The sequence below is a fragment of the Ursus maritimus genome, unplaced genomic scaffold, assembly GCF_017311325.1.
Source record: "Ursus maritimus isolate PB19 unplaced genomic scaffold, ASM1731132v1 scaffold_33, whole genome shotgun sequence".
NCBI classification, from domain to species: Eukaryota; Metazoa; Chordata; class Mammalia; order Carnivora; family Ursidae; genus Ursus; species Ursus maritimus.
The window spans coordinates 6,609,586-6,632,687 of record NW_024425897.1 but is presented as its reverse complement, the minus strand read 5'-3'; the positions used below and the strand labels follow the sequence as shown (position 1 = coordinate 6,632,687).

Sequence of the window (23,102 nt, the reverse complement as noted above, 5' to 3'; positions counted from 1 at the left end):
GAGGACAGAAACGACGGTAGCCTGACTTATGGGTGTTGGCGGTGAGGATGGAGAGAAGCAGAGAGAGCTAAGGGTGTTGGGGGGGAGAATAAATAAGATGTGGGGATCTGTTGATTATGAGGATGAAAGAGAGGGGATGCTAGTCTGAGAAGACCCGGTTTGGGCGGCTTTATGAATGACAGAACCACCAAATGATACTGATAACACAGAATGGATAGGGAGGCAGGAACTTCCTCCTGGATATGCTGAGTTAAGACACTGGAGAGACACGCAGTTGGCTGTCTTCTCAGGGCAGACAATTAGATACACTATCTTCATTAAAAACCTGCGAGAACGTAAGAGCTGGAGGTCTCCATTTGGGGGCGGCCCACTTGCAGTAGGGGAGTTAAAAATCACAAGAGGATCATTGGGGATCAGGTAGAGAGCAAAGCAGCCAGGTGAGGGCAGCACCCGGCGACACCTGACCCCCGCATTTGGGGGGTAGTGGTGGGAAGGAAAAGACCAGAAAAGAGAGGTCTGAGGAGCTCCAAGGAGCAGAAACGTCTACGAGGCTGAGTGAACAGAGAAGTGTTTAATGGGTTTGCCAACGCGGGGGAGAAGTCCAGAGAAAGATCAAGACTGGAGAACGTCCCCCGATTTGTCCCTTCGGAAGCCGCTGACATGGTGAAGAACGTTTCAACAAGTGGTGGGGGCCAGGCTCTGGGTGGCAGGAATGGGAGGAGTGTGAGTACAGACGGTGGGTGTGGAGCCCCACTTTCTTGGGGGGGGGGGCGGCTGCAAGGTGAGGAAGAGGGTCTACAGTGAAGTAGGGGAAGACTGATGTACGGTGAAGACAAGAAGGAAGTGGGGAGAGGCCCCCCACTTTCACACCGGGCCAGGAAGGGCAGAGGCAGGAGAGGCCAGGCACACGGCGGGGGCCGAGGTGCGCGTCCCCGTCCCCGGACGGCCCTGACTCCACCTGCAGCCAGAGGTTAAGAGAGATTCCCAAGCCAAGTGCGACTGCCACCGCCAAGCCCATAAACTTCCTCTCTGGGGGCCGCGAAGGTAATTTAGTGTCCCCATCTCCAGAAGCTCTTGCATTTATCAGCGGCAGCTGCATGGTTCCTGGACTGTAAATCATAAGGCTTTAGGTGTATTTCTCTTGGGTTGACGGCCCCTTATAAATAATGCAGGGAATGCTTTTATTTATTTATTTTTTTGGCAGAAGACTGCTTTCTCTCTCTCTTCTGTTTTTAAAGTGACCTTCCTTCTCAGTCAAATTCGGAATGTCCAAGAGACTCATTTATTGAGGCCTACGAGGTGCCAGGTAGCACGGGGCTGGGGATATAGGTGTGTCATCCTCTCCTACTGTCTAATCTCCTAGCAGAAAGGACGATCTGGTAGCATCCAGTCAAGTTTAACGCAAACGCCGTTGGACCCACCAAGTCATTTGCCCACGTGCGTGAGTGTGTGTGTGTGTGTGTGTGTGTGTGTTTTCAAGGCTTACAGGCTCGGAGCAAATACCTGGAAAACAGCTGAAAGGGAAAGAAGACTTTAATGAAATAAACCTCATGATGTGAAGATCTTTTGCGGGACTTGAAAAAAATGAGACCGACCTAGGCCAGTAAGGAAAGATCGCCGAAATATATTGTAGAGGGAAAGAAGCACGTAGTAAGAATTTTTGTAGTGCGTAGGGTACATCATGGAGCGTCGTATCATTTACATCTTTTAAAAGCTCACAAATATGTTCTATATTTGTTACAGGTACATACATGTTTAAAAATCCACGGAGAAAGATGTGGAAGGGGGTGCCCCGAACTGAAGGTGGTGGATACCTTTGGGAAGGGAGCTGCGATTGGGGGTGTGGTTAAGAGGATTTTAGCTTTGGGCCGCCTGGGTTCTTGATTTTGGCTCAGGTCATGATCTCAGGGTCATGAGATCGAGCCCCATGTCAGGCTCTGTGCTGGGCATGGAGTCTGCTTTAAATTCTCTCTTCTTCTCTCTCTCTCTGCCCCTCCCCCTTCTCCACCCGTTTCTTGCACACTTGTGTACTCTCTCTCTCTCTACAAAAAAAGAGGATTTTAGCCTTTTCTGTTATATTTTAAGTTCTTGAAGGGAGGAAGAATTCATAGATTACTTGTGCAGTTAGAAAGAGCTGGAAGGCACCTGAGCCCTAAGCCTGGACTTTACTATAAATTTGGGTAAGATACTCCCCTCCCCAGACCTCTACATTCCCCATCTGCATAAGGAGCAAAGTGGGTCAGATAATCCCAGAGGTTCCTTCTAACTCAGAAGTTCTCGACTCTTTACATTGTAAACGTGTTCCAAGGACAGTGCTCAGAAATTTCAGGGCTTACTGCCATGGGATCTGACACTCAGTAGGCATTTTTTGGTTCCATGCTGAGTGTTGAATGATAACCCTTATGCAGTTTTAATATTAAGAGCGGTTGTTGGGGCGCCTGGGTGGCACAGCGGTTAAAGCGTCTGCCTTCGGCTCAGGGCGTGATCCCGGCGTTCCGGGTTCGAGCCCCACGTCAGGCTCCTCCTCTGTGAGCCTGCTTCCTCCTCTCCCACTCCCCCTGCTTGTGTTCCCTCTCTCGCTGGCTGTCTCTATCTCTGTCAAATAAATAAATAAAAAATCTTTAAAAAAAAAAAAAAAGAGCGGTTGTTGCCAGTAATTTTTGCAGGTAAGTGATCTGCACCCCCCCCCCCGATAAATGTCAGAGAACCACGGTAGTGTAGGAAATACAAATACAGGCTTTGGAGGGATTCGAATCTGAATTCAAATCTGAAGACTGGCTCTATTACTTATCTGCTATGGGACGTCGATCAGTTACCGACCCTCTGTGAGTCACAGTCCGGGCTGAGATAGGACCAAGTAGGGTTAATATGTCTGCTCCAGCCTTGATGTTATGGTTAGTTATTCACTCAACAATCATTTACTATTTATTTTATTTATTTATTTTTTTTTTTGAGAGAGAGATTGTGCGTGTGCGAGTTGGGGGGGTTGGCGCAGAGGGAGAAGGAGGGAGAGAATCTCAAGCAGGCTCCACACCCAGGAACCAAGTGCAGGGCTTGATCTCACAACCATGAGATCATGACCTGAGCCAAAATCTAGTCACACGCTTAACTGACTGAGCCACCCGGGCGCCCCCTCAACAAACATTTATTGAGCACCAACTGTATGCAGCCCCAGGGATGTAGACCTAAAGAAACTAGAAAAGGAGTTTATGGTCCCTCCTTGCCGCCTGGCCCCATCACTGTCCTTGGTGCAGGCACCCCTGCTCTGAGCTGTGCTGGGCCAAGCCCGAGGACTTGGAAGGGGAGAAGGAAAGCGGGGCTAGGCTCCGGGTAGGGCTGTCTGGGGATGCCGAGGACAGACTCTGCTTGAGGCATGGCTCTAAGAACAGGGTTAGGCCGTCTGTGCTTGAATCAGTTGTGGGCCTCGGATTCCTGTTCCATCGCATGGGACCATGTCTGTCTCCTGGGGTTTCTCTGGGTACCAAGTAGATACCAACACTAATAAAGCTAATTTTCTTGAGCTCCTTCTAGGTGCCAGGGGCTCTGAATGAAGACACATTTGTGTCATCTCATTAACCTGACATCAACCCAGATTTGTTCACAAAGAAACACAGACGAGAAGTTAAGAAATCTCGCTCCAAATCTCACTGTTGCAAGGGAGCAAATGGAGGGTTGGAATTCACGGGCTGTGAGCTCAGCCCACGTACCCAAATCCCTGCAGCCTCCTGTCTCCCATTGAAAGGGGTGACGAACAACTTAGGACGTAACCGAAGGGCTAAGGATCCTTATCACGCACGCTCCCACAGGCATGCCTCGGAGATTTTCGGGTTCGGTTCCAGACCACTGCGATAAAGCATCTCAACAAAGCAAATCAAATTCATTTCTCAGCTTTCCAGCTGCACATTAAAGTTATGGCTGCACTATACTGTAGTCTATTAAATGGGCAATAGCATTGTCTTTAAAAAGCATAATTAAGTACATACCTTTCTTAAAAAATACTTTATTGCTAGTAATGCTAACCATTGTCTGAGCTCTCAGCGAGTCAACCTCTTTTTGCCAGTGGAGGGTCTCGCCTCCATGCTGATGGCTGCTGACCGATCAGGGGGTGGTCACTGAAGGTTAGGGAGGCTACGTCAGTTTCTTAAAATAAGACAACACGACGTTTGCCACGTCAATGGACTCTCCCTTTCACAAACGACTTCTCTGTAGCAGGCGATGATGGTGTCGGATAGCATTTTACCCATAGCAGAACTTCTTTCAAGATTGGAGTCTGTCGTCTCGAGCCCTGCTGCTGCTTTATTGACTAAGTGTGTGGGACGTTCTGAACGCTCTGTCGTCGTGTCAACAGTCATCACAGCGTCCTCACCAGGAGGAAACTTCCATCTCCAGACACCGCCTCCTTTGCTCATCCACGAGAAGCAACTCCTCGTCGGTTCAAGTTTTATCACGAATTTCTAGCAATTCAGTCCCATCTTCAGGCTCCACGTCTACTTCTAGTTCTCTTGCTGTTCCCACCCCATCTGCAGCTACTTCCTCCACTGAAGTCTTGAACCCCTCTCCAAGTCTTCCGTGAAGGTTGGAATCAACCTCTTCCACGCTCTGTTAACAATGCTGTTTTATCCTTTCCCATGAATCAGGAATATTAATGCTATCTAGAATGGTGGACCCTTTCCAGAAGGTTTCCAGTTTACTTTGCCCAGACCCATCAGAGGACACACTATCTACAGCAGCTCTAGCCTTTCAGACAGATTTCTTAAATAATAAGGCCGAAAGCTGAAATGACCTCTTGGTTCACGGGCTATGGAATGGATGTTGTGTTCGCAGGCATGAAAACAACATTCATCTCCTACATCGCCACTCTGTCCGAGCTCTCGGGTGACCAGGTGCACGGCCAATGAGCAGTGATATTCTTTTTATTTTTAAAGATTTTATTTATTTATTCGACAGAGAGAGAGACAGCCAGCGAGAGAGGGAACACAAGCAGGGGGAGTGGGAGAGGAAGAAGCAGGCTCATAGCGGAGGAGCCTGATGTGGGGCTCGATCCCATAACGCCGGGATCACGCCCTGAGCCGAAGGCAGACGCTTAACAGCTGTGCCACCCAGGCGCCCCGAGCAGTGATATTCTGAAAGGCATCTTTCTTTTTTCTGAGCAGCAGGTCTCAACTGTGGGCCTCAGATATTCAGTCAACTGTGTTGTAAACAGATATTCAGTAAACTGTGCTGTCATCGGGCTTTGTCGTTGCGTGTACGGAGCACGGGCAGAGTCGATTTAGCGTCATGCTTCGGGGCCCTAGGATTTTCAGAATGGTAAGTGAGCGCTGGCTTCCGCTCAGAGACACCAGCTGCATTAGCCCCTCACAAGAGAGTCAGCCTGTCCTTTGCAGCCTGGAGGCCAGGCACTGACTTCTCCTCTGCAGCTATGAAAGTTCTCGGATAGCAGGCTCTTACGTCGACACTGAAAATCTGTTGTTGAGTGCAGCCACCTTCATGGATGAGCTTGGCTGGCTCTTCTGGAGAACCTGGTGCCACTTCTGCGTGAGCACCTGCTGCCTCACCTTGTACTTCTGTGTGACGGAGATGGCTTCTTTCCTTAAACCTCGTGAGCCAACCTCGGCTAGCTTCAGATGTTCCTTCTGCAGTCGCCTCCCCTCTCTCAGCCTTCACAGAATGGAAGAGAGTTAGGGCCTTGCTCTGGACTCAGCTCTGGCTTCAGGGACTGTTGTGCTAGGTTTGAGCTTCCATCCAGACCACGCACACTCTCTCCAGATCTGCAAGAAGGCTGTTTTCTTTCCTTAGCATTCGTGTGTTCACCAAGTAGCACTTGTCATTTCCTTCGAGATCTCTTCCTTTGTGTCCACCATATGCCTAAGTGTTTGGCACAAGAGGCCCAGCTTTTAGCCCCTCGGAACTTTTGACGTGCCTTCCTCATTACGTTGAATCATGCCTAGCTTTTGATTAAAACTGAGAGACGTGTGACTTTTCCATTCCCTTGGACACTTAGAGGTCACTGTAAGGTTACGAATGGGCCTCATTTCAATATTGTTATGTCTCAGGGAACAGGGAGGCTCAAGGAGAAGGAGAGAGACGGGGGAACGGCTGGTCAACGGAGCAATCAGAACACACGCAACATTTACTGATTAAGTTCACCATCTTATATGGACGTGTTACCAATGGTGCCCCAGAAAAATTACAATAGTAATATCAAAGATCACTGATCACCATAACAAATATAATAGAAAGGAGAAAGTTTGAAATATTGCAAGAATTACCAAAATGCAACACAGAGACACAGAGCAAATGCTGTTGGATAAATGACACCGATCGATCAACTTGCTTGACAAACCTCCAATTGGTAAGATACGTGCTATCTGATGGTGCAAAACCGTGAACACGATACAGCGAGGTATGCCTGTCCAGTTGTTAATTACAAAACTCAGATATTATGTTAATGAGCATTCCCATCCTGCTGTGGCCCCCGCCAGTGCTGTTTCTGCTGCCTTCTACCCCGGCTGATGGGGAAAAAAAGGGGTATGTATTTATCGGGAGAGAAAAATTCCTCATCCTCTGGGGTTCACAGAAGAGGTGGCTCTTTCTCCAGACAGGCCTTTGTGTTTAATTAAGAGCAGTAATCAGATTATCTTGCTTTAATTAACTTCCCAGATGCATCCCCACTCTTGGAGCCTCTCTTTGATATTTTCGACGTCAAATTTTGCAGCCTAAGATTATCTGCAGGCATGCGTCAGACATTTGCCATTTGCTGAATATGCCCAAAAGGTTAGCGTGAACTTCCACCCCCTTCTTTTTGAAGAGATGCACCCCCCCACCTCCTTCAGAGCAAGCACATTTCAAGTCAGGAAGGGGTTGTCTGCATTTGTTCTTTGAGTCTGGGACTTTTCTAGTTTATCACATTGGTTCCTCTGTTATCACAAAAGCAGTGTGCATTTCATCTTAATTACGCATCTGCTTAATCCATAATTTCTGATTTATGGCCATTAGCTCCTAATTACAAGAGGGCCGCCCTTGAAAAGGAAAACCAAATGAGCTGAGAGGAACGAAGCTGGCTGAAAAACAAGAGTGAAGGTGGATTTAACTCCTAAAGCAAGAGTGGCTCCCAAGGCCCGGTTGTCAGAGAAACCTATTGTTGGCAATCCTACAGATTTGCAAGAGTTTCGTCTCAGGCCGTAACTGAATCCTTCTTCCTCCATAGTGCAGAAAATAGAAAACCTTGACATTCAGAACAAAGCTAAAATCTCTGAGGGAGAAATCATCCAGCCTCACTGTCTCGATACTGATTCTCCATTAAAAAAAACCCCCAAATACAGACATGCTTAAGTGAATATGTTTACCAAAGAAAAATTTAAATCCAGAACTATCTATAAATGGAAGACAAGTAGGTCTTGCTTGAGATAGAAGGCAACTATAATAAATCCACAGTTATTTAAAAAATGTTCACCACATGCTATTTAAAAATCATCTGGAAAACCATGCTTTAGGGAGGGCTGCATTAAATCCTTGGAGCAGTAAACAGAATTGTGTTTCCTATTGCACGCATGAGGAAATGAAGGCTCGGAGAAGATAACCGACCTGCCTAAAGTCGCTCAGCTAAGAAGTGGCAGGGTCATAGCTCACACTGTCCAAGGCCATGCTTGTCCTGGCCTTGGCTGGAGAAAACGGAAGATGTGAACCACAACCTTCAAAGTATGAGATTCGCTAAGCCTTCGGCCATCCAGAGGCAGCAGGGACGTACTCTTACCTGGAGCTGAGGATGTGGCTGCTGCTGGCTGACTGTCGAGAGGGGGTCCTCATGGTGTCTGTGGCCAGGGACAGACTACAACTCAGCCAGGACTGCAGACTGCCCTCTGGCTGGGAGCTGAGGACGGAGATGTTATCTCTAGAACCGGAAGACAGGATGCTGTCAGCACAATGACAACCACAGTAACAGTAATAACTAGATATTCGCCCCTAAGCATAAGCCAGGAGTATGCTAAGTGTTGTACATGTATAACTTCAGTCAGTGCTCACAGCACCATCCCTGAGAGATGGGAGCCAGTGCTGTCCCCATTATATAGATGAGAGTAATGGGATTTGAGGCGGCCATCTTGGTTCGTGCCAAGGTCACCCACTTAGTCAGTGATGAAGTTGGGGGCAAACCCTGGGCTCTCTGATTCCAGTGCCCATGCTACTAACCACTGCTCTTCTTTGGGGAGGTAAATACGCTAATACAGATGTTGAGGCAACCCTGATTTTAGAGTAAAATTTGGCACTGAATTTTATACCCAATGGTATGTCCGTGGAATATGTCAAGAGTGAAGGTCTTAACTCTCTGCCTGCCTTAACCAGAATGTCTTTGTAGACAAAGACTTTACTTTTATGTCCTCTAATCCTGAAATTAGGCCTTGTGTGGGCCTGTCATAGATGTGGGTACTCAATGATTATTTCATTTTCTGGTTTATATACTCACTCAACTATATCTATTGGTATTTATATTGATATTGATATCTATATCAATATCTGTATCTATATCTATCTATATTTGTGTCTCTCTATAAATTCATTTGCTTGTTTATAGAATACTCCATGGTGGGCACCATGGGAAGGAGCTATACACACGAACCCAACATTGACCCTGTCCTCAAGACTCCATAACCACAAAATAAAGGAGAAAAGTAGCAATGCCATAGAGAGGGACAGAAAGTAGGAGAATAAGGAAGAAGCATTGACTTGCTTCTTGGAGGCATAAGGGAAGGCATTAAGTAAAGATAGTTGAATCATAACTTGTCTAAAGATTGGGGCTTGATCATATAGGGCCTGGACAAAGGAATCTGAGCTGGAAGAAGCAGCATACACATAAGTATGGAGGTTGGAAAAGGGGAGGGTATGGATGATTTGGAAAGGAGGAGTTCCGGGTAGAGAGGAAAATAACGGTCAGATGTGTGTGGGGCTCAAATATCAGTCGAAAAAGTCTATTCTGAGGCAATAGGGGACGACTGAAGGCATTTGAGGGGACAGTGGCATGATGTCATGGGCTTCCTTCTGTCTAAAAGAAGTTGCTCTGTTCAATAACATGTCCCCAGTGCCATGTGTTATGACCTTGGAGTCCGAGCGATCATGGGCATTGCTAGTATTTCTCCAAGTGGGCGTGGACGTTCCCTCTGCAGACTGGACCCAGAGAGCCAAGGGCTGGTTCTTGGCTTCAATGTCAACCGCTCAGGGTTCTCCTTGGGGTTAACTTACATCTCTTTTTTGCCACTGCTGCAGTCCACCGCTGTCTGGACGCTAGAAGGAGACACAAGAAAGAGCCTGTCATCCTTGGGCTGCCAGGAGAAGAACGTGGTCTTCGGTGTCAGACCAACTTCGGTTTGAGTCCCACTTCCAACCTTCGCTGCTGTGTGAGCTCAGGCAATCACTCGCCTTCTCTGACCCTCCCGTGCTCCTTTGTAAAATGTGGTTACGAATGGGGCTGAGTGGTGGAGCAGACGCTTCCTGGGAAGCGAGATAACCCCTATCAAGATCTCGGCATGGTTCTTGACAAATAAATAGTGCTGCTTAAAAGGGAACAACCATTATCACTGCTCTTGCTTTAGGACAACTGGTACTGCTATTATTAACAGTGTCATTACAGTGCGCTTGTTTTATGTTCGTTGTGAGTGTTAGCGAATCAGACAAGAGGGCAGGAGGCCAGCTTTCCAGGGCATTCTGGGAAACTCCGAGACTAATTACCATAGTAGCTATTCTGGAGGGAGAATCCCTTCATTCAACAAATATGCTTTCCACGCGATCCCATCTAACCATCCCTCGTAGGTCCATTTAGTGAACAAGGAAACTGGCACCCTCGTTCAAGGTCACACAGCATTGAATCTCAGGTTTGTAAGAGCTATTAATCTCATCCTCTTAACCAGAAGGTGGTTGCCCAGTGTGCGGGTGTAGACAGACAAACCACGACCTCAGACGCCTAAGATCTCATTTGAATCCTGGGTTCACAGGCCAGGGCCTCCCAGCTTTATTCTTTGTGTGGAATCAAGGGAATTCCTTCCTTAGAAAATGTGGTCACTTCTCCGAGGGGTGTACCTGCGGCTCCTTGGTCCCTACCCTTAAGGGCCGGTCAGTCTCGGGGTTTCTATTCACACCTGTCTGTCCCCACCAGGACTGCAAGAGCCCCTCATGAATCAAGAACACGTCTTATCCATCCCTTTGGCCCCAGGGCTCAGGCCAGACCAGAAGTTCTCTCTGACAATGCTTTGTGAATTCAGTGAACTTCAGCCATGGGCCAAATCCAACCTACAAATGTTTTTTTATAAATAAACTTGTATTAAAACACAGTCGCACTGACTCATTTCCATTTTGCCCACGATCGCTTCTGTTCTACGGTCGCAGAGCAGTTGCGAGAAAGATCACAGGGCCCCCAAAGCCTGACACACTACCTAGCCTTGCTAAGAAAAGTTTGCTGTGACCTCTGCAGTGTCACAAAAGCAGCTTTTGTGAATGACCCTAGGAAAGGAAGAATAATGAACCCCAGAGATGTCAAGGTCCTAATCCTCAATCCCAAGGTCCTTAGGTCCCTGCAGCTGCCTCTGAGGATGGGAGTATTGCAAGCCAAGGTGTGTTAGTATCCTCTACCAACAGGAAGACAGAAGGAAATGCATTCTCTCCTAGAGTCTCCAGAAGGAACACAGCCCTCTGACACCTTGATTAGGCCGGGGAGACCCTCGCTGGGCTTCTAATCGACAGATGTCTAAGAAAATATAATCTGTGTTGGTTTAAGGCACTGAAGTTGTAACAATTTGCTATAGCGCCAATTTTTTAAAAAGCCCCGCCATAGGACAATAGTGCCTCCTACACTGTTGGTGGGAATGCAGGTTGGTACAGCCACCCTGGAAAACAGTGTGGAGGTCCCTTAAAAAGTTAAAAATTGAACTACCCTATGATCCAGAAATTGCACTACTGGGTATTTACCCCAAAGATACAGATGTAGTGAAGAGAAGGGCCATATGCACCCCAATGTTCATAGCAGCAATGTCCACAATAGCTAAATCGTGGAAGGATCCGAGATGCCCTTCAACAGAGGACTGGATTAAGAAGTTGTGGTCCATATATACAATGGAATATTACTCAGCTATCAGAAAGAACGAGTTCTCAACATTTGCTGCAACATGGACGGCACTGGAGGAGATAATGCTAAGAGAAATAAGTCAAGCAGAGAAAGACAACTATCATATGATTTCTCTCATCTATGGAACATAAGAACTAGGAAGATCGGTAGGGGAAGAAAGGGATAAAGAAAGGGGGGGTAATCAGAAGGGGGAATGAAGTATGAGAGACTATGGACTCTGAGAAACAAACTGAGGGCCTCAGAGGGGAGGGGGGTGGGGGAATGGGATAGACTGGTGATGGGTAGTAAGGAGGGCACGTATTGCATGGTGCACTCGGTGTTATACGCAACTAATGAATCATCGAGCTTTACATTGGAAACCGGGGATGTACTGTATGGTGACTAACATAATATAATAAAAAAACATAAAAAAATAAAAAATAAAAACTTACTAAGTGCTGTTATTAAAAAAAAAAGTGTCTCTGGTGAGTGACCCTGAATCTTCTTGGAGATCTAGGTACAAAGAGTTGATGCAGCTTTTAATAAACTACTGAAAACACCACTTTGTGAACGGAAGCGGTCCACGTGAGTAGATCGAACTCTGATCCTCTTAGACACCTGAGTCTTTCTACGGCTTTGCTGGGCGAGGGTTGCGGACAGAATAAGAGACAGAGAGAAGAGGCAACCAAATCCTAGAGGCCTCGCTGGGTGGCCCTGCCTGCCACCTCCCTGCCAGGGATCTCCGTTTCCCCATCTGTGAACTGAAGGAGTTCGGGTCAGTGAGCTGGGCCCCATCCAGCTTAGATGCTTGGTGATTACACACACTGGCAAGGGTGTACTTGTGGTTAAAGCGGGAGTCCTGGAGCTTGTTTCTGAGAATCTTTTATAGAGACTATAGAACTTCCACTTCTGCTTCTCTGAATATACAAACACCGACTCACATGTTAGCCCGATGTTTGAGAGTTCACAGAATCATCTAGACGTCAGGCATGGACACCGCCTCCCTTGAACTATTGCTGCACAGACCCCAGGCTAAGGACACTGGTTCCAGCTGGCCAGAGAAGCTAAGGATGTGGTAGACAAGTTCCCTCAGAAGCAGAGGGGTTCCAGGGAATAAGGTTCAATCTTCTAGAAGGTTGATGGAAAGAAAAAAAAAAACAAAACAAAATCTGAAGACACCTGTGGCCCAAGCCATTGAGTTGCACGTGGTGTGTCATAGTAGAGAGGCTTAGTTATACCCAGGACAAGTTTCCTCACGACCACTGGCTGGGAGGGTGGGCAAAGGCTAGCTGCAGCAGGGGTGGGATTTAGGGCATGTTGGGGGGGGTGCTTCCGGTCCATTTCCCACCCCAGGATTCCAGGACTCTGGATTAAAAGAGGTTGTGCTCACAGATCCTAGAGGGCGTCCAGGCAACCTAACGTCTCCAGAATCCTAAGGCAACTTGCCTTGAGCTCTGCAGGAGACAAGCTCTCTCTCTGCTGGGCAGCCAGGCAAACCCCCTGACATACTTCATTTGATCGAACAATGATCTTTATGGAGCCCAGCGCAGGAAAGTCTTTATAGGACAAGATCACTAATCAAAGCACATGCTGGTGTGTTAATTTGTGACCACTAGTCACCCTTGCCGATTCCATGAGTGGGAGCCCCGTAGCTGAAGTCAGCGTTTAAATTTGTCCCTTTCTGGGGCGCCTGGGTGGCACAGCGGTTAAGCGTCTGCCTTCGGCTCGGGGCGTGGTCCCGGCGTTCTGGGTTCGAGCCCCACATCGGGCTCCTCCGCTATGAGCCTGCTTCTTCCTCTCCCACTCCTCTGCTTGTGTTCCCTCTCTCGCTGGCTGTCTCTATCTCTGTTGAACAAATAAATAAAACCTTTAAAAAGAAATTTGTCCCTTTCTGAAAGGGTTCTCCCCTTACCCCAGACTAAAGAAGCCTTCGCTTCGAGACGTCTTCTCTCTGTTCCTTCCCACCCACTTCCTGCTGTCCACCTTGTATGTGTGCCCCGGAGGCCGACCTCTATGGGCCACGTCCACCGGCTCCCTGCCCCGTGGCCTCCCCTCGGGTGTGGCCAGTAGGGAACTTGGATGGCCGCTGGAGGAGCGGGGGAAGGAAGAGACGAAGCTGGAGTATTTATTCTCTTAGAATTCTCCCTACTGCTTCTCCTGGCATTGGCTCCTGCCCTAAGCCAAAAGCCAGAGCTCCTCCAGCCCAGCAGCCCTCTCTGTATGCTCCCAGGCACGACTACGAGCCCCCGGGTGCTCTATCAGCCCTGGTGCTTCCGCACACGGCGCCCATATCTTTGTAAATAGTCCCTTTATTAGCCCGTCTCCGTTGGGATGTGCCTCGGGCTCCTGCCAGACTCTGACTATTCCAATAGCTAATCTCAGCACTGCTTTCTGCCTTCACAGAAAGCACTGGGTTTTCCAAGCCAGTATTTTTTTTATGAGAAATAAGCAGGCAGCAGGCGTGACCCATCACTGCTGTATCAACGACGATCATACCCTTTATCACCATGTGGGGGGAAAAAAGTGGTGTAGAATGTAAAGAAGCAATCTTATAAGAGCATAAGATTATCAGCAATCCTTACGATTACCTGCCAAGCCCGTGACTCTGGAAAAGAACCAGGCATGAGAAATAAAAAGATACGGGTATGGATGCTTATTGAAAATAATCCTACATTTTTATAGACATTTTAATCTGTGCACTGGTTGCTTTCGCCTGTGAACCCGTGTGACTGGATTTTCACAGAACTGCTGACGTTAAAGTCAAGGTCCGCTGGGCTTTCTGCTTGTCAACTTCTGATCAATTACCATCCAGGCCAAGGGTGGTGTCCGGCCTACGCCCCACACCACCCGCCATCTTTGAAGGTCTCAATGAAACAGAGTATGTTTAAAATAAAGAGGCTGGTTGAGCAGGGCTTCTGGAAACCACATCACACCTTATGGTCTGAGAAATTGCAGAAGACGCTTAACAGCTTCACCCCATGGTGGTCTACAGCTTGGGAGTAGGGGGAGGGGAAAGGCTTTCGGGCAGAAGCAGGGATTTTGTTCTGTGGGGTCTGCAGACTCATTGAACCAGATGGGTAGAAATCCCCACCAGAGTGACTTTTTACAAGTCACACATTATTGGTCCTGGTAGATACCGGAGTTTGTACACCATGGTCTATGGAGGCCTTGTGTTCTGGGAGACCTCACAGGGCTTCCAAGGGGTCAGGGAGAGAGACCAAATAGGGAGGCTTGACCCTGAACTTCCATCTCTGCACTCCTTCCTAAGCTAGAATTTTCTATAGGAGTTTGTGCTGGTATAAAAAAAAGGGGGGGGTTTCCACTTAAGAGGGAATTTAAAATCCACTGGCCGTTTCACCCTATGAAGAAATAGTCTCTGGGCTGCGATCCCCATGTTTGCCTATTTTTTACTGTTACCTCTTGTCGTAACATGGACGGTGAAGGGGGTGCCTGGGTGGCTCCGTCGGTTAAGCATCTGCCTTTGGCTCAGGTCATGATCCCAGAGTCCCAGGATCAAGCCCCGCATTAGGCTCCCTGCTTGGCGGAGAGCCTGCTTCTCCCTCTGTCCCTCACCCCAGTCATGCTCTCCCTCTCTCTCTCTTTCTCTCTTACTCCCAAATAAATAAATAAATAAATAAATGAAATCCTTAAAACAAAACATGGAAGGTGAATATTGATAATGATGAGGGCGATGATGAGGATTTTAATGCGTTGGCGGGGCCAGCAGAGGCCCAGGGAGGACAGATGATCTGGTCCAGATCTATTTGGTGGTACAGCCAGGACAGAACCCTGTCTCCTGACCTATCAGTGGTCCTTCTCTCACCTTTGGTGCATGTGGCTCTTAGAGAACTTGTGTCAGGCATTGGTGGACAGGGGCCTGCTGACAGGCAAGGTAATTAATTAGACGTCTTCTGTTGTATTTTTTTTAGCGTGAGTCTTTGTCAGACAATTCCAGGCTAAATGCACACGTTGCCTGGGAAGTAACACAAGAATGTCCTGGCCCCCTGTCACGGTAACAGACATACGTGCAGCAGCATGACAGGCCAGTTACTTGGCGGAGAACGAAGATCTTGACGTGAGAAAGGGGGGAGAAGGGGTACGTGGGACATGACAGCAGAGCCTGCTCACTGGAAGTGTGGGAGGTGGGGTCGGCCTGGAGCCCATCCCGGCCCCATCACTTGCTGGGTGAGCCCAAGCCAGCGCCTCGACTTCTCAGACTTCAGTGTCCTTGCCCATAAAATGGGTACCAACCTCAAAAGTTGTGAGCGCAACGTCTGTAAAACAAGTGGGTTGCGTAGCCTGGTACCAAGTCGGTCTTCAGCAGAGTACCTCTCATCCCAATTACCATCATTTCCCATAAGGCAGGAGCAGGTAAACTGGATTGGAGCCCTGACTCCCCGTGAACCCCATTAGCTGGGTATCCAGGCCTCCCAAGCTAGAAGGACACTTGGAAAGCACATGGCTTCTGGGGTGTCATTTAAACGTGTGCTATCCTGCACCAGGGTTCCGTTTTGTCATTTCGAATGGGGCATCGACCTTGTCAGAATAACGGAGAGATGCTTTAAGCTGTTCCCCCAGGTCTAGGGCATGCTTATTACTCAAGGGGGGGGATGGAGCTTAGGGGGTGCAAATTAGAAGGTGAGGGAGTTTTAGGAAAAGGAATGTGAGCAGTTCCAAAGCCTGCCCTCCTATGTAACAGGAAGCTGTACAGTCTGGCCAGAGCCTGGGCCCACTGACAAATAAACCAACTCAGAATGATGCCCTCTGTGGCAGCTGTCACCTGCGGTGACAGCCGCATCTTCCTACTTATCCTACCGCAGCCTAATTTTAGCCCAGTTAAAAGGATGTATGTTGAGAAACATACAACTTACACGCAACACAGCCACAGAAGACACCTTTCTAGAACATTCGTCTCTGCCGAAGGCCAGCTGGAACTGACAACTCTCAGCTGACCTAAAAGGCAGAGGTCATCCGTCCATCTCTCCATACCTCCCCCCTACCCCAAAACCCCAGGAAGGTGACAGGCCAAGCAGCAGCTGACCCCGGGCCAGGAATAAATGGGGCTGTCAGCTGACGCATCGCTCCCTCCATGAGTAATGAGCGCGCTCTGGGCCCCTGGGGGACCAGCTTAAAGCATTTCCCCATTAATCTGCGAAGGGTGACTCCGCCATCTAAGGCACAACAGAGAGCCTGAGTGCAGAATGGCACGTGTTTAAATGCCGCCGTACGGGCCACCTGGCTTTCCGAGCACGTAACCGCGTTTCCAGCCTGGAAGGCCTGTTACGCTTGGATCTAATTCCCAACATGGGGAAATGTGACTTTTCATAATTTGAACAAGTCTCTTAAAGAACCTTACCTCCAGCAGAAGCACCGCATGCACACACACTGTCTCTCTCCCCCCAGGGTGGGTGTGAATCCTAATTGAGAGCTCAGTTTGGAGAGGTGCCGCGCCAAATCCCTCGGGCTCCCATCCAAACCGCGGACGTACCCCAAGTGACGAGACAATTAAGCAGGAAACCGTCAGGATGGGGAGGAGGACAGGCTGGTACTGGGGGCAGGAGCTGGGGCTCTGCTCGGGACGGCGCCTCTGCGGCCAGCAAGGCGTGGGTTTCCTTTTATTGCTGATAATGGTTTGAATTGCAGCGTGACCAGAGAACAAGGTTTGTGCAAGATTGATTCTTTGAAAGGTGTCGAGACTTCTTTGTGGGCCATTCTCCCCCTGGTCTCCCCCCATTCCAGTGCTATGGGTGAAATCTCGGCTCTGCATCTCTTTCAAATCCAAGTTACAGGGCAGAGAGTCAGGACCAAGTCCTGCTGAGACAGAAGATCATGAAATTGCAGACAGGCATCTGGGGTTCAGAGGGGATTCCTGGGGGCCCAGGATCTGGAGCTCAGAAAAGCTGGATGGGTATGCACGAGTGGAAAGAGATAAAGGTATCTCTTATCGAGGCGAGGGGGAGGGCAGGGTCCCTTTACGGCTCGCGAGGACCTCCTGGAAGCTGAGACTGGAGTGATGCCTGTGACCCTCTGTGACCTCACCCACCGGGATCTGACTTCCCAGCAAGAAGGCACTCCCTGCTTCTGTCACACCTTCTGTCCAGCCTCTACCCACACCTCCGAGCACAGGTCCTCTGCCTTTTCCTTCCTTTGTTACTTTTATAACTCTCGTTTATTTCATTGATAACTTTCACGTATTAGAAAAGCAATCAGAACACCCCAAAAACAAAGACTCCATTGAAAAGTGGGCAGAAGACATGAACAGATATTTCTCCAAAGAAGACACGCAGATGGCCAACAGACACATGAAAAGATGTTCCACATCACTCTGCATCAGGGAAATGCAAATCAAGATCGCAAGGAGCTATCACCACACCGGTCACAATGGCTAAAACCAAAAGCACAAGGAACGAGTGTTGGCGAAGATGTGGAGAAAAAGGAAGCCTCACGCACTGTCAGTGCAGCCACTGTGGAAAACGGTATGGAGTGTTCTCAAAAAATTAAAAATAGAGGGGCGCCTGGGTGGCACAGCGGTTAAGCGTCTGCCTTCGGCTCAGGGCGTGATCCCGGCGTTCTGGGATCGAGCCCCACATCGGGCTCCTCTGCTGTGAGCCTGCTTCTTCCTCTCCCACTCCCCCTGCTTGTGTTCCCTCTCTCGCTGGCTGTCTCTATCTCTGTCGAATAAATAAATAAAATCTTTAAAAAAAATTAAAAATAGAACTACCCTATGATCCAGTAATCTCTCTACTGGGTATTTACCCAAAGAATATGAAGACACTAATTCGAAGGGATACACGCACCCCTATGTTTATGGCGGCATTATCCACAATAGCCAAATTTTGGAAGTAGCCCCAAGTGTCCATCAATATAGCCCAGTTAATATATATTATATATAGGATATGTAGTATATAAATGTGGTATATACGTGGATATATTTTATATATATATATATATGATGGACTATTACTCAGCCATCAAAAAGAATGAAATTTTGCCATTTGTATGACATGGATGGAGCTAGAGAGTATTACGCTAAGTGAACTAAGTCAGTCAGAGAAAGACAAACACCATGTGATCTCACTCATATGTGGAATTGAATAATCAAAACAAATGAGCCAAGGGAAGAAAGAAGAGAGAGAGGCAAACCAAGAAACAGACGCTTAACTCGAGAGAACAAACCGATGGCTACGAGAGGGGAGGTGGGTGGGGGATGGGTGAAATAGGGATTAAAATACACTTATCATGACGGGCACCGAAGAATGTATAGAATTGTTGGATCACTGTACTGTACGCCAGAAACTAATATAACACTGTATGTTAACGATACTGGAACTAAAATAAGAACTTGGGGAGAAAAAAGAAAAGAAAAGCTGCACACCTGGGTGGCTCAGTTGGTTAAGCGTCTGACTCTTGGTTTCAGCTCAGGTCATGATCTCAGGGTCCTGGGATTGAGCCCTGCATCAGGGTCCATGCTGAGCGTGGAGCCTGCTTAAGTTGCTCTCTCTCCCGCTCCCTCTGCCCCTCCCCCCTCAGCTTGCGCTCTTTCTCTAAAAAAAAAAAAAGGAAAAGAAAAAAAAGAAAAGCAATCTCTGGCTATGCAAATAAAAATGGTTGCGAAGTTTTGCTCATTGGTAAAAAAAAAAAAAACACAAAAAGCTAGTATATACAACCATTCATTCTTTATTCTAATGTCTTTATTCATGGAAGAGCCAGCCCCAGCATCAAGTGGGTAATAGAGACAACAGGGTATATAATTACAGACGCGAGTCCCGTCAGGACACTAGTAAGACTGCAGGGAGGGCGGAACACGGGACATTCTAAATGTAATCATGAGCCACGAAGCAGGTGCAACTCCAGTATTTGCCATTTCGCCAAAATCTGGCGGCTGTGCAAATTAGCAGAGCATGGTGGCGATACTTAGAATTGTGCGTGGAAGCTATTTTTGCACAAACTGAGATTTCTTAGATGAAGCCCTTTATTTGGAGGCAAGGACATGGAGAGCCCACTGGGTCTCTCTCCGACTGACACTGAGCACGAACAGTGGGAAAGTTTGAGGTTATACATCTCTGAGCAGCTTATGAGCAGCCCAGAACCGCATCAAGGAAAGGATGTGCTCACATTCTAAAATCAAGTGTATATAAAGTCCGTAACTTAGGGGCACCTGGGTGGCTCAGTCGGTTAAGCGACTGACTCTGGTTTCAGCTCACGTCGTGATCTCGGGGTCACGAGATCAAGGCCCTCATTGGGCTCAACCCTTAGTGCAGAGTCTGCTTGGGACTCTCTCTCCCTCTCCCCCTGCCCATTCGCCCTGCTCTCTCTCTATATATAAAATAAATAAATAATCTTAAAAAATATTTAAAAAATAAAGTCCATAACTTATATGAGAGAAATCTAAAGAGGACCCTGGTATAGCTAGGACTGTGCGTGTATGCTCATTGCAGAAATTTTAGAATATACAGATAAGCTTGAAGAAAACAAAAATTTAGGTCAGCAGTAATGCCTTCCATCGGTATTAGAGGGTTGGTGTGTTTCCCTTCCGGGTTTCCTTTCCTTGACCAGGCATGGTCAGCTCTACCCGTCCTTCCCACAGGCTAGACCACAGCTGACTTGCATCACTATTTCCTTCACTGTCCATCTCCCACCCATGCCTCCTGCAGGTCAGCAGCTGGCCCCTGGCTTCACCCTATAAAGGAGGTGTGACAGGCAAAGGCCTAGGGTAGGACACTCAGCAGCCCTGGGTTCTCACCTGGTGCACAATGCTAATTTGCTGTGTGACCTTGCACCTCTCTCAGGGTCCTCGTGGAAGTGGAGAGGGTTGCACTCATGGTCTGATATTGGATTGTTCCGGCTGCAACATGAATCATCCCGCGCAGAGACAAAGACCAAGAGGGAGCAATGGCCGATGCAGCCCACGCAGGTGTGTGCAGGGAGGGAGCCACATCGGAAGGTTAGGTTAAGGCACCCTGTTTCTTACCAAAGCAATGCAAAGAAAATGCCTCTCCCTGCTGCCCAGGCTTCGTGGCACAGGCTGGGATGGGGGCAGAGGAACAGCAGCCAGACAGGCAGCTGTGGTTTCCAGAGAAGTAACATGCCAAGGTTACAAAGGGAGCTCTAGGGAACAGGATGCTATGGGCCATCTGGAGGGGCCGGACAGCCCGGGCCCACGTGCCCACCTGGGACACCTCGAATTCCCTCCAGGTGAGCCCACCAATGGCCTGTGGCAGCTTGAGACTTGAGTGGAGACGGTAGGAAGCAACCTGTCTCCTGAGAAAGGAGAGAAGCCCTGACATTGAATTTGAGCGGTCTGGCCCATCACCAGCTGTCTAATCTTGCATCTCTGAATCAGCTGTTGCCTCTGAGAAGAGATGGCCGTTATGCACACAAACACAGCTTACACCCGACAGCCCGTGTGCACTCCCGGGGCTGTTCTAAGTGGTGTCCATCTGGTACCTCATTTGACTCTCACCAACACCCCGACGAGGTAGGCCGTGGGTTGAGTACATGAAAGGTCGATATGCATATCCAAAGTAGTCAAAACAGAGCAGTTTGATGGGGTTGGTCCAAAGTATTATGTCCACTTTGCATGTGAGGGAATTGGGTCCAGACTGGACATGAAACTAGCCCATAAACACAGTCTGCAGCCCACTTTGCAAGCACTCCCCCGATCGCCTCCGCGAAGGCTTGGAGAGCGAGGCTAGGTGCTTTTAGGAGATGCTAAAGGAGATGCTAACCCCAGAGGGGAAGCTAACATCCTGTCCCTCCTCACACACGCCAGCCAGGTCTCCCTCCTACCACTAAACACATCCGGGTCTCCCCGCAGATGCGGCCCCCAGAACTGAGAGTGGGAATTCTGTCTACTGAAGACCCTAGAATGCTCCAGGGCAGAATCCCCCTGCTGCACCCAGCCACACCTGGGCCCGTGGGTTACCTCTCCGTGTCACTGTCGCTGGACGCCACCTCCTCTAAGGCTGCCTGCAGGTCAGCAATCCGCCGGATGGATGTCTCCAGGTCCGTCTGGAGGGTCTGTCTCACCGCCGCGAGCTCCTCCACGTATTTCTCCTGGAGACAGAGACCACAAGCGCACGTTGGCCTTGGACAAGAACCCACCCGCCTGCCAGAGCTTCTGGGGAGGAGACACCGAGCCTAGTGTTCGCTGAGCACCTAGTACGTAGCAGGGACCCCTTGAGGTACCCTCTCTGTACAGATGGGGTTACGGACCCTCCGACAGATGCTTCGAATTTTATAGAGGACATGGATGCTTTGGGGGCCAATGAGGGCATGGCCCACAGACAGAGCCCACTCACCCACACTGGGGGTCTCAGCCCTGTGTGTCCGACCCCAGAGCCATGCTAGGAACATGCACCACCCGCTTTGCACCAGGTGGGACACCCTGGGTGGATGAGTGAATGTACGGACCAATTCCTGTTTCCCAGAACAGTCGCGGAGGCTGGTTCTGGAAGCTGCGGCTGCCTCAGGGATGGATCTGGAACGGGAGATCAGTTGGGTGGGGAGAGGCAGACAAGAATGGTTCCCTGTTAACTCTGCCATGCCGACTCCCCCAACTCTGCACCCCCAGAGGCAGCAGAAGCAAAGATGGATAAGCCAGAGGGGTTCCTCCCAGAGCAAGCGGACACCGCTGCCATGTACTGAGATTTTTCTGTGCCTGGCGTTGTGTGGAGTGTCTTACCCTGATGACCTTGCTGTGGGTCACTATTATTGCTCCCATTTTGCAGATAAGAAACTGAGGCCCGGGGAAGCAAAGGCTTAATGGCCGTGCTGGCTCTCCAGCTTGGTGCCTCTGACTACCCTCTGAGGGTTCACCCCTCTTCCCTCTGATCCTGCCCTAATCGGATTCTGTCCAGACCTTGGAAAACCTCTAATTTCTATTGGCAGCCTATGTCATCCCCCCCTACCCTTCATCATAATGATTGTCGACTGAGAGTGATTTTGCCAGCGCCCCCCGCTTCCCAGCCTAGGGGACACTGAGCAATGCCTAGAGACATTTTTATTGTCACAGTTTGTTGGGGGTGTGTGTGCTACTGGCATTAGCCGGTACAGGCAGGGACGGTGCTGGGCATCCTACAATGCACAAGACGGCCCCTTCTACAGAGAATGACCTCACCCAAATGTCCATAGTGCCGAGGCTGAGACACCTCTGCTTAAACCTAGAATCCCACCTGCTGGGAATTAATCCTACAGGGAATCAGTCAAAAGGCCTAGTAAATTCTGTACCAGAGGATGCTTGGAGCTGTGGGATTGAGGACAGGCAGAAGCTGAAAGCAGCCTCATCACCCAACAACTGGGACTGGTTAGGGGGATCACAGCATGTCTCTTCGATGCCATTAGGCAGGCATTAACATTTGAAGTAAGGATTGCAGCAGCGTGGAATGTTTCTGTGGAATAATGTTAAGCAAACGGAATAGAACAGGGACTATCGTGCCCCTATCTATCTGCAAATAACACACATCCAGTCGGAAGAACACTTAGGAAGCCGGTGATATTTATAGATGAGGATGAATGGGTTGGGGGGGTTATGGATACAATTTTTCTTTTAAGCCGTTCTAATTATGTAGGGATTACTTGTTGACTGTTGTTTTATTTATTTTTATTTGTTTTAAAGGAGGCTCCGTGCTCAACGGAATTCACGACCCTGAGATCGAGACTGGGGCTGAGATCAAGGGTCAGACGTTTAACCGACCGAGCCACCCAGGCGCCCCTGTTGACTGTTGCTTGAAGGAACACAGATATACCAACTGCTGAAAGTGTGGAAGGGTGAAAATAGAAAGATCTAGGGTCAGATCTAAGTGCCGTTCCCAGCTGCCCATTTAACTCCCTAGCTGTGCAACCTGAAACAGTTTACAGCCCCTCTCTGAGCCTGGGATTGTTCTCCCTCTGTTGCAGAGGAAGACGTGGAGGCCAGTGAAGTCATTCGGGGCGGTAACGTGCAGAGCCTGGATTTAAAGACCAGTCTTGCCACTGATCTTCCTGGGTGTGCACACCCCCCAGTAAAAGTCAG

At 48.9% G+C, this 23,102-nt stretch overlaps 1 protein-coding gene across 1 annotated transcript in view; it reads right to left on the bottom strand.

Annotated features, from left to right (window-relative positions):
• The window catches only part of MYO18B (myosin XVIIIB), a 232,926-nt gene that overhangs the window by 16,847 nt on the left and 192,977 nt on the right, over nt 1-23,102 (bottom strand). The window contains exons 39-41 of the mRNA XM_008686684.2: nt 21,015-21,145; nt 9,235-9,276; nt 7,754-7,891 (exon numbers count right to left, since the gene is read on the bottom strand). Coding sequence (XP_008684906.2) covers nt 7,754-7,891; nt 9,235-9,276; nt 21,015-21,145 — 311 coding nt within the window. The remainder of the gene's footprint in view (nt 1-7,753; nt 7,892-9,234; nt 9,277-21,014; nt 21,146-23,102) is intronic.